Raw genomic sequence first — 11,890 nt, 5'->3', positions numbered from 1 at the left:
TAAAAACACAGTTTTTTGTGCAACGGTGCCAAGCATCAAAGCATACGAAGCTAATACCTTCCACTACTGACGTCTCTCTCTCTCTCTCTCTCTCTCTCTCTCTCTCTCTCTCTCTCTCTGACTGCCTGATAAAGCACAAAGCACTTTCCCTTGTTCGTACACAAAGGCAGATGCTTTCTGGTATGCAGGTAACACCACATTTGCTAGTCAGTTCAACAATTTTGCTTTCATAACTTTGATTATTGGAATTATACAATTGTTTGGTTAATTGTATTTAGTTTATTATTATAATGCAGATACCTGAAAAAAATAAGAAGAATTGGCATTTTTATGTCTTTATATTATGCTGGTCATTAATTAATTTTTGAACTGATGTGTAATAGACGTCATTTACAAATGTTAACACACTTGTGCAAAAATGCCTTTGGTTTGTGCGCACTAATAAACATTTCAATAAAGTTATAAACCATTCTACTTTTCCTCTGAACATAAATACGAAAATTGTAGAGAAATTATTTTACAGAGATATGGAATTTTACTATTATGTGATAAAATTGGTTTAATTATGGTGGGGATTATATCTCCTTGCACTGACAAAGTTCTTAGTGGTTTGTTTGTACACCCGATTAAGACTAAATTTGGAAATGTAGTTGTAATGTGAAAAAAATGGTGTGGTATTTATGTCTTCATTAATTGTAAAAGAAGGTATTCTTAGGGCTTGATACATTATACCATCAAGTGCCTGTTGCTCTGCCTCCTGCAAAAAGGCTTTATTGGCACAATCATATTTTGTTAGTTCATACGTATTGACACCGATTTGCATGATGCAGTCTACAAACATTCTGTTGATTCTTTCCACTTCTGCATTGCACCATTAAGTTCTTTACAATAATACTGCAAGGTGTTCTCTTTCCTGTAACGATCCACCAACCCTTCCAGAAAGTCTGCGAAGAATTGAGCATCCCATAAATACTCATTGCACATCTTATACGTCCTTGTATCCCCTGCCAATTTTACATGAGCAACACTTGACAATTGCTCATCACTCCAGTTCCTTTATTTTGCAACTGTACACCAATTATCCATGAATACAAAAATATCTTCCCCAGATTTATCAGAGGATGGTGCCACCAATCAGGCCTCACTAGCATCAAGAACAAATGAAGACATGCCAGTAGATGACCCTCTGTTCCTTACACCCTCCACACGGTTCACTTGTCTACATGAAACTTCATTGTTGGTTTTAACCTTAACTACCTCATTTAGCAGATGCTGAACTGTCTCCTGGGTTGTCGCTTTCCCTGGGACATCCATTTCACTCAGAAACACCACCACAAGGGTATAGTATACTGAAAATAGAAAGGAAAGGACAAACAAAATGCAACAGGCCCAATATAAAACACCTGTTGCTGGGAAGGCACTTTTGGATGGCCATTTCCAGCTCCAGCAGGTATTCTGACACCAATATTGTAACAGAGTTTACTGCAAGGTAGGAATGGGGGAGTGGATTTCTGCTGGAGGTCAGTGATGGAGCACATGAAGGAGACAGTCAATCAGTTGATAGAACATCTTACTAATGTACACAAACAGACATGGTTCAACACATTTGAAACATACAGACTGCAGATGATGGGAGTTGATCCTCAGACCCCAGCACACCGGTACGGGTGTGCTGTCACAGGCATTTTCCACGGATGGTACTGGTGGCCTGGCTACCGCAGCATGCTGGCAGATGGCGGCTGACAGTTGTGGGGTGGCAGTGTGGTGATATTCCTGTGCCAAGGTTGGACTCTCAGGCAATAGTCATTGGTTGGCAGCTCGAAAGAGTCAGTGTCATGATGTGTTGGCAGCTGACACAAGCTGTGCATCATCAGATGGCCCAGCTGTGACAATCTGCTGACAGCCAGGTCCTGGTGGTTTAAATCCTGTTTCCAGAGGGTGACAGTTGCAGAAGGCTCCCTGCATCGAGGCCCTGTCAAAACATCTGGAGTAGGGTCAATGGTTTGGCACTGCACGATCAGTAGGTTGGTCGATCATGCGACACAAATCTACATGATGTCACTCACACAGAAGCACTGGCTGCGGAAGCCATGTCTGCTGAGCTGGCAGGGCATTGCCTGGTTGACGGTGGCCTGGTTCCGGATTCTGGGCTAACGTTCCGGCTGCCAGTGTTTGTCGTTACAAAATCACCTTATAGTTTCATTTGGAGTAAACAGACAACAGGAAGAAATAGTTCACACCTGCATTATAGTTCACATTAATTAGTATTGGTTTTGGGGTGTAAAGCTAGTTCGCGTCCGTAGTGTAACACTACACGTGCACCCTGGGTAACGCTAAATGAACCAGCACATACTGGCAATCAGATAATCTGAGGATCTCCTGACTATAAGACACTTTCAGTAAGAGTTATGTCACCAGACAGACCAAACGGCCCTTCTCAGGTCCCTCTGACCAGGTAACTCAGACCCATGGTTCGAATTTGCCACATAAACACAGAAGGCCTAAGCTATGCTAAGTGCCAGTTTCTATCAAAACTATTAAAAAATGATAACATTGACTTGGTTGCTATACAGGAAACTCATTGTGATAAAGTGCAACAACTAAATAAAAGGGGCAAAATACCAGGCTATGAACTGTTGGGAGTGACCTATCATAGGTCTTATGGAGTAGCCACATATGTCAAACAAGATATTGAAAACGCTTTCCTAATTTCTACATCCACCAACGAAGACATTCATAACGTTGTCACAAAAATCGGTAGCATTACCGTCTCCAATATTTATAAGCCACCTGCTACACCGTGGCCAGCGCACGTTCTTCAAACTCATCCATATCCTGCTGCATACATTGAGGATTTCAATAGTCATCATGAACAGTGGAAGTATAAAGACAATGATGCAAATGGAGAAGCACTAGCAAAATGGGCAGAAGAAGAATACTTATACCATGTATTCGATGCTAAGGATCAATTTAGGTTTAGATCAGCTGCATGGAGACAGGAATACAACCCTGACCTGTGTTTCGTCTCGTCCAACAACAGAGACCAACCTCTCATGGCCTCATGTAGAGTTCTGTCCGACTTTCCGCACAGTCAACACCGTCCAATCATAATGGAGGTGGGAACTCAAATTCCCCTAATTACTTCTATTCCTCGCCCACGATGGAATTTTAAAAAAGCCAATTGGACTGGGTTCTCCACAGATCTGGACAAATGTTTGGGATGGATACCACCTACCAGCAAAAATTACCAAAGATTTGTTGGTGCCATGATAGGCACAGCCAAGAAGCACATACCAAGAGGGTACCGCAAACAATACATCCCTGGATGGTCCCAAACCAGTGAAGAACTATACCAGAGCTTCCTTGAATCCAGAGATCAGGAAATAGCGGATGAACTGCTTCACAGCTTGGATGCTGCCAGAAGACAAAAGTGGATGGAAACTGTAGAAAGCCTCAATTTCCAAACATTTAGCAGGCAAGCATGGTCACTGCTGAGAAAACTAGGTAGCAGCCCACTAGCACAACGACAAAAAGCAGCTGTAAGACCAAATGCCATAGCTGCACATCTAGTTAACATGTCTAGGACACCAAAGGATAAAACTCATACAATCCAAGTGAAGCGAGAACTCAAAATCTTAAGACATGAAGCCACAGAAATTGAACACTCTCGCCCTTTCTCTAGCAAAGACATAGAAAAAGCTCTGAAAGATGTCAAACCAACAAAGGCACCAGGTTTCAACAACGTTCACCCTGAATTCATAATAAACTGTGGAAAGTATACAAAAGTATGGCTGGCTCAATTTTTCACAAACATAATGCAAACTGGCAATATCCCACAAGAAATCAAACGATCTAAGGTAATAGCTATTCTAAAGCCTGGGAAGCCAGCTGACAACCCAAAAAGCTACAGACCAATTGCCCTGCTGTCTGTAATTTACAGATTATTAGAGAGGCTTATATATAACAGAATTAGCCCAGAATTGTTCAGAGCAATCCCAGTTGAACAGGCAGGCTTTCGGCCAGGGAGAAGTTGTACTGACCAGGTATTGTCACTCACTACTTACACTGAGGCGGGATTCCAGAGAAAATTGAAAACATCAGTCGCCTTTATTGACCTCTCAGCAGCTTACGACACTGTGTGGAGAGAAGGCATCATGTACAAAATTCTTCGAGTAATTCCTTGCAAATCTATAGCACGCTTAATAGACAGAATGCTCAATGATAAGGTGTTCCAAATAAGTATGGACACTGACTACAGCTCCATAAAAAAACTAAAGAATGGATTACCACGAGGATCTGTGCTTGCACCACTGCTGTTTAGCCTCTATATTGCAGACCTGCCGGAAACACAATCAAGAAAGTTCGGGTATGCTGACGATTGGACCCTCGCTACAAGATGCAGCACAATTGAAGCATCTGAGGATATCCTAATGAAAGACCTGAAGATAATGGGTGAATATTTCCGTAAGTGGAGACTTGAACCAAATGCTTCCAAAACAGAGGTTAGTTGCTTCCATCTCAACAACAAACTCGCTGTAAAGGAACTCAACATTCGATTTGAAAACACCATTCTCAGGCATAATAAAACTCCGAAGTACTTGGGCATGACGCTGGACAGAACACTATCTTTTAAAGAGCACCTAACACAGACTGCCGAAAAATTAAAGACAAGAAACAACATTATTCAAAAGCTTTGTAGTACTACCTGGGGAGCAACAGCCTCCACTCTCCGCACCTCTGATTTAGCAATTGTGTTCTTGGCTGCCGAATACTGTGCTCTGATTTGGCTAAACAGCCCACATGTAAAAAAGGTGGATGTCCAGTTGCATAACACTCTAAGGATGATTTCTGGAGTAATTAAACCCATTCCAACGCAATGGCTCTAAATATTAAGCCACATCCCACCGTCACACCTGCGACGTACTGATGCCCTTGCACGTGAATACAAAAACATCGTGGGAAATCGAAGCCTGCCAATACACCAAGACACTGAGCCTGCAAACACTAATAGGCTTCTATCTAGGAACCCGCCAACAAGAACAGCAAGGACCTGTGTACAAGGAGGTTTCAGTATCACAAACGTATGGTCTGAAAAATGGAACACATGGCAAAATCGTAACATGCCTTGCATCACACAAAAGCCACCGGGTTTTGACCTACCACGCCAAACGTGGTCCACTCTAAATAGGATTAGAACTCGTCATGGCAGATGTGCTTACTCCCTGTATAAATGGGGTAAAATACCATCCCCTCAGTGTGACTGCGGAGAAAGTCGGACCATCAGTCACACTGTTGAAGAGTGTTCCAGAAGAGCCTATAATGGGAGCCCCGACGACTTCCTGCTTGCAACTCCAGACTCGATATATTATATTAATAGACTTGATGTTTGTTTGTAATCCGTAAACTTTGTTATATTAGTAATGTTTGTTTGCAATTATTAATGTTTGTTATATTAGTGATTTGTCTGTTTGTTTCTTATGTGTCTGTATTGCCATACGATAAATAAATAAGTATTGGTTTTTAATTTATATTTTCTGTTAAGTACGGACTTAAAAGTTCATTAACATTCAAAATAAACAATGCTTTCAACTAAAGCTTAAAAATGATAATTCATTATTCATCACCTTGCATTCACCTTGTTGACTGACATTAAGTAGGAAATTGCAATTAAAAAAGTTACGTAAAGGAAAAAAGTTTGAAAATATGAGTGTAAACAAAAACGCATACACCTCACATTTTAGAAAGTTTGGAAATATAATTGAAATTAAATTAAAAAGTAAAACTGCTGTTTTGTTGCATTTAAATTGTTCTGGAATGTTCTCATGCCAAAAGAGAATCTATTCAAGAATTCATGTCAACTAATTGCAAGGCAGTTTTTCTGAATCTTTCACAAGAGAAAAATTTATGCCATTTCTTATTCAGATATGACAACTAAAAGTCTCTTTGACCTCTTTCATTACGTAACTTCACGACAGGCAAGAAGTGCTTTTTCCTATGTTTTTCTTAAAAACAAGATTTCTCTGAAGTGCATTTTCTGGAAAAAAGTCACCTGATGAAGAATAAAAAAGGGGATTATTACCAATTAGCCTTTAATTTAAAACTTCCAAAAATTCAGAAATAACTATTACACATCGGCGACATGACTGAGGCTGCAAATGAACACCGAGCCACCAACAAAGCATATAATTATTAGAACTAAACACCTCGTTATGTGCTTACATAGCTGCAAATAACACTAAAAAAGCACAGTGAATGTAGCCTGCTTGGAAAGTTGAAACTGTGACCCCTATACCTACGTACAATGTCAATGTGCAATAACCACTCACAAGTGACAGATGGTAGCACTAGCAGTGGAGGGTATAAAAAGCATATCAGGGGGACACCGGAAACAGTACAGTCATTGTTGTAATGCAGAAATGGAGTGATTTATCTGAGGTCCAAAAGGGCATGATCATTGCCTTTCGGGCCAAGGGTGGAAGCATTTCCAAAAAGGCTGACAAGGAGAGTCCCCACTGGTGGGACTGACTTTTTGCAACCAACTATATGGTCGTGTAGATTAGGATTCCAGGTATCACATTCACTCTGGTGGGCCCTCGTTCACGAGTAAACATCAAGAAAAATATTTAGCCTCTTCATCTAGAATATTAATTTAACGTCACTCATTTGACTACCATCATAACGTAATGGTCAGCTTACAAGAACGGCAAAATGAAGGTGGCACATTCGAATTCTCTCACATTCCTTTCAATTTTCTATTTTTAATTTTTATCGAAATGACTTCCATCATTTTTTTCCTTCAGTTATTTGGTTAAAATGTAATGTTTTTAAATTTTATAATCCTCTGCCACTTCATTTTAACCATCATATTAATTTTTTGTTTGTTCTCATACTATCTTCCTGTCATTCTTTTTTCTTTGGGAATCTTTGTCGATCTGGTTTTAGTTCTTTTTTATTCACATACTGTAATGTTTAATCATTTAAAAATATGGGTCAAGTGACTAAAAAAATTGTTATCAACAGTCATACTGGTTGTGCAAGAGAGACAAAAATTTACTTTTCGTTGTGAGATGTACAGTTTTTTCAGTGGTAATCATCATATAAACATTGAAAACACAAAGTGTTCTTGCATGATGGGCAGACTATTAGAGCTACCTTTCTACATTCACACAGTTTCTTCATCAAATGCCTCCATTCTTTAGTCACGATATTAGCTTCTTTCTGGGATGGCTATGGTATATAAAGGAACTGCCATGTCTGTTAGAAACTCAGTTCCAGTGAGATTGTGCATCAGCACTCTCACCTGAATATGGCAGCCAATTGGTGCACTGAAATATTGTGCCAAGATGACTGTATCATCTGGCTGCATACCTGAGAAGATATCATTAATAATTAATAACAAGGTAGAGAGAGGGTAGGACAGCTAGGTACAGTTGGGACGTTAGTAGGAGGAAGGCGGGTGGGCAACTAAAGAGGAGACAAGTAACAATGCTGTGGGTGCACTGTTGGTGGACTAGAGGGCTGCGTAGTGCTGAAGTGGGAACGGGTAAGTAGATATGTGGGTGTACAACAATGACTAATGAAGGTTTGGTCCATGAAGATTACTGTACTATAGAGTATACTTCAGGAAGAGTTCTAACCTGTGCAACTCAGGCAAGCTGATACTGGTAGGAACGATCCAGAGGGCACAGGCTGTGGAGCAGTCATTAAAATGGAGAACATTGTGTTGAGCAGCGTGCCCAACAACTGGGTGGGCTTGCTATTTCTAGGCCACAGTTTGTCAGTGACCATTCATGTGGACAGACAGCTTGTTGGTTGTCATGACCAAGTAGAAATCAGCACAGTGGTTGCAGCTTAGCTTGAAGATCACGACTGATTTCACCGGCAGCCCTGCCTCACACAGAATAGGTGATGCTTGCGACTGGACTGGAGTAAGTGACGTGGGAGGGTGTATGGGACTGGTCTTGCACCTAAGTCTATTACAATGACATCCCTTCTCTCCTTTTCCAATGCCACTTGCCCCCTTCTGATCTCCGCCTAACTGTCTAACTGCACCTAGCTGTTCTACCATCTATCCATCTCATCCCTGTAAACGCCCAAAAGCAGCACTTTATTGTCCCACACCCCTACACTGCTGTCCCTCCTGTAATCTTACCCTCCCACACATCACCATTAATTTTCTCTGGATCTCCAAAAGTTTCGAAAGCTTCGAGATAAGATATACATATGAAAAACTTCACTTATATTCATTTTCTCTTGTTGTTGACTGCAGTTCTCGTGTCTAGGGGTACATTTTTGAGACTGAAATTTTGAATTTGTGGGTTCCAGTTGATCTGTATAATTGATGAAGTACTTTCTGTTGTTATGACGTTTTTTATTTTACCCCATTCTTCTATATCACACTGACTTTACAACTTCCACTTCAGAACACAAATACACGCTGTTATTGTCAAAAATACATCCAATTCCATCAGAGGCACGCCTGCCACTACTAACTCAATCTGCAGTACTAACACATTCCAAAGAGTTTACAAAACAGGAAAGTTTACAAACTTTCCTGACAAAAGAAGACTCTTCACAAAATTATATCATTATTTTGTAAATGAATCCAGAAATATATGTAATAATTAGAGTCACATTCTATAAATATTAACAACAATAACAAAAATTTTAAATATGCCAGATATTTCATAATTTCAAATACTTCTAAAAGAAGAGTAATTTTAGCTGTACATACAGAGTACTAATAAATTAACTTCTTTTTACATATTTTAACCTGAAATACAATACCTCGTGCACAAAATCATATGAAATTTTTTAGTGAATCAGCTGAGATAATTTTAACCTATACAAGATTCAAAATATTTTTTGGTATTGGCTATTTCTACAAGGAAAGGTAATGTCAGAGGAGGGTGTCCCATTACACTCCCCCTCCCCACCCCAGCCTTCTCTTTACTCCCTCTACCCGGTCACCTCTCCCATCATGCCCTGCTGCTCATAGTCTGGCCTTGGAAGCCAGACTGTCGTCATATGTTTGATAGTTGAGTGTGTGTGTGTGTGTGTGTGTGTGTGTGTGTGTGTGTGTGTGTGTGTGAGAGAGAGAGAGAGAGAGAGAGAGAGAGAGAGAGATTCGGATGAAGGTCTTTTTGGCTGAAAGATTATGTGTTCGACAGTCTTTTTGTTGTGCCTATCTGCAACACAACATCTCTACTATATGGGGAGTAGCCATCTATCATTTTCCTATAATATAATAATTAAGGTATGGTCCTGTATCTTTTGTACATTGTACAGTCCTTGATTCACAACACCAATAAATAAATAAAGAAATAAATAAGGTTACTCTCTAGCAATCCTTATGAGCGCATGGGCTACTGTGTGACAATGTGTAGCTGAGAGTTCATACAAAGGTTCATACATATTTACATATAGCACTAGAATGCAGTAAATAAAATTCACAATCCACATTAAGCTTCTCTGAAGCAGTATATCCTAGCACCGATTACACCCTAACATTTATTCAAAGCATGACTTTGCACTCACATTGTGCACCAGCTAATCATTGCTCCATTTCCAAGTTCTATTACATGGATTATATTCTATTACCATGGCATTACAAGATAGCACCACACAGAATTAAAGTCCAGCTAATGAAACAAAGTGATGCAGTCCCGCTGCCTGTGACCACATCCCAGCGACTGATCCCAGTCCACTCGATGTAGGCCCTTTTGTAGTCTCACTCCCCGCTTGTAGAAATAAACTTTTTAATAATGCCCAACATTCGAATTATGTTAGATATACAGTTAGGACTTATGTATCAATTTGCATATACTGAAACATTATATTGACTGAAATCGTTTATAAACAGAGCAGTACTAATGCATTTCAATAAAATACAAATTAATGTCAGTTTTAGTAACACCAACTTGGATTGCACAATAAAAACCAACCTTTCACTTATCAAACAATGAGAACTCCAGGTAGAAATACCAACAATGCAGGAAAAGACAGATTGCTACTTACCATAAAGATGACAGTAAGTTGCAGAAAACACTTATACATAAGCTTTTGACCACAGCCTTCATTGGAAGAAGTGAAACACAAACCATTAACTCACCCAAGCAAGCACACCTCACACATACATGACCACCAACTCTAGCAACTCATGTCAGAATGCAGTACCATAGTCATGTGGAATGGAAGCAGCAATCTGGATGGCGCGGGGAAGGCAATCTGGATGGCATGGGGAAGGGGAAAGGATAGCAGTGCACAGGGGGGGGGGGGGGGGGGGAGTGCTGTCTGGTGGAGTGTGCAGAGACTAGAATGCCAACAGGCACAGCATCAGGAGATTGTGGGGTAGGAAGGTGGGAAAAATGGAGCGAAAAAGAAGAGTGCCAAGAAAGACAGGTGGGTGTGTTGGTGGAGGGTGCAAACAAAGAGCATGGGAGACAAGAATGGGGAGCAGTTAGCAGGACAGAGAGGTGGAAAGTGTTGGGTGGAGGCTGTGGGGATAGCATGTTACTGTAGCTGCATTCTGGTCCAGGCTGCCAGAGTTGGTGGTCATGTATGCATCAGATGTGCTTGCTAGTGTGAACGAATGGTATGTGTTTCTCTTTTTCTGACAAAGGCTGTGGCCAAAAGCTTATGTTAAGTGTGTTTTAACTGTGCCTGTCTGCAACTTATGTGCCATATTTATCGGAAGTAGCAATCTTTCTTTTTCTACCTTTTAATTATGCTGGTGATGAAAGTGGAGTATGTTGTAGCATCATCTTTAAACAAGCATTCTGGTGGTACCATTCATCAGATTATCCCTTGTATCATTTAATATCAATTGATGACTGATTATGTGCATATTTACTGGAATGACAAGTTTACCTTATTAAACTACACTAACTTACAATGTAATGATCCCATGAGGTACAGACAGGTGCAGGGAAAGTCATACCAACTACCTTATTAATGCATAATTGTCAATGTTGTGTCACCAGTATGTTTATGTTTTTTTTTTTCTTTTTATCATTTTATTATGGCATACATGCCCAAACTGTATGACTAACCGATTTGAGACTTCAGTATGTAATAGTCTGATTCTTTTGAGTTATTTTACACCAACATCTCCAAGTGCATCATTACAATCGGTGCACAGAGCAACTATTGCGTTACTTTGTGATTGACAGATTGCAGTGGTGGGACCGCTGTTGCTGGCGCCTAGCCAGCCACACTTCCACAACGTGCGGCATGTACCTACAAAACAGGCAACACAGCAAGCACGTAGAACTTGAGAAAGAACTACGATTGGCTGGTGGCTGGCCCCTACCATCTGACTTGCTGAAAAATCAATCACAAAGTAATTTTAATCAGTGTATAGTAAGTGTATCCTGTTGGTCCCTCAGTTAATGGCACAACTCTAGTGAATATGTGACAACTTTAAAATATTTTCTTGGTGTCCATTGTGGGAAGGACATGCATATAGACTTCTCATAAGTTTTTAATTTATTGCATTAGTAACGTCAACATTTCCAAACAACTTCATCAAACTTTATTTTGATTTTCAATCTGTATATAACTGACTCCAAGACTGTGTAGCCCCATCATAAGGAACCTGATGCGGCAAAAAAATCAAACGCCATCAGTACTATGAGCATTTAGAACATGAGGATGCCATAAGTCAGGCAGCGAAAGTGCCACATGACAATATCTGTCATCAGCAGTGTGGAACGTGTGGCACAACTACTTTGGTTGATTTTCTTATGGAATCCTCCTGTTCTGAATGTTAGATTTTTGTAGAATGTTTGTTCCTGATGTCATCTTCAAAACAACTGTATAGGGTTCAAACATCAAAATTAACTGACACAGCTGCATGGAAATACTGATATTATTACTGCAATAAGTTTTA

General features: G+C 40.2%; 1 protein-coding gene across 1 annotated transcript in view; it reads right to left on the bottom strand.

Moving 5' to 3' along the window:
* Positions 1 to 285: 285 nt before the first annotated feature.
* Positions 286 to 11,890, bottom strand: part of LOC126092405 (cohesin subunit SA-2-like) — a 192,768-nt gene continuing 181,163 nt past the window's right edge. The window contains exon 12 of the mRNA XM_049907978.1: positions 286 to 300. Within this exon, the coding sequence (XP_049763935.1) occupies positions 286 to 300 (15 nt within the window). The remainder of the gene's footprint in view (positions 301 to 11,890) is intronic.

This window comes from Schistocerca cancellata, chromosome 7 (assembly GCF_023864275.1).
Source record: "Schistocerca cancellata isolate TAMUIC-IGC-003103 chromosome 7, iqSchCanc2.1, whole genome shotgun sequence".
In the NCBI taxonomy this organism is placed as follows: domain Eukaryota; kingdom Metazoa; phylum Arthropoda; class Insecta; order Orthoptera; family Acrididae; genus Schistocerca; species Schistocerca cancellata.
Note: the sequence above shows the minus strand (reverse complement) of the source record. Positions and strands in the feature narration are given on the sequence as shown.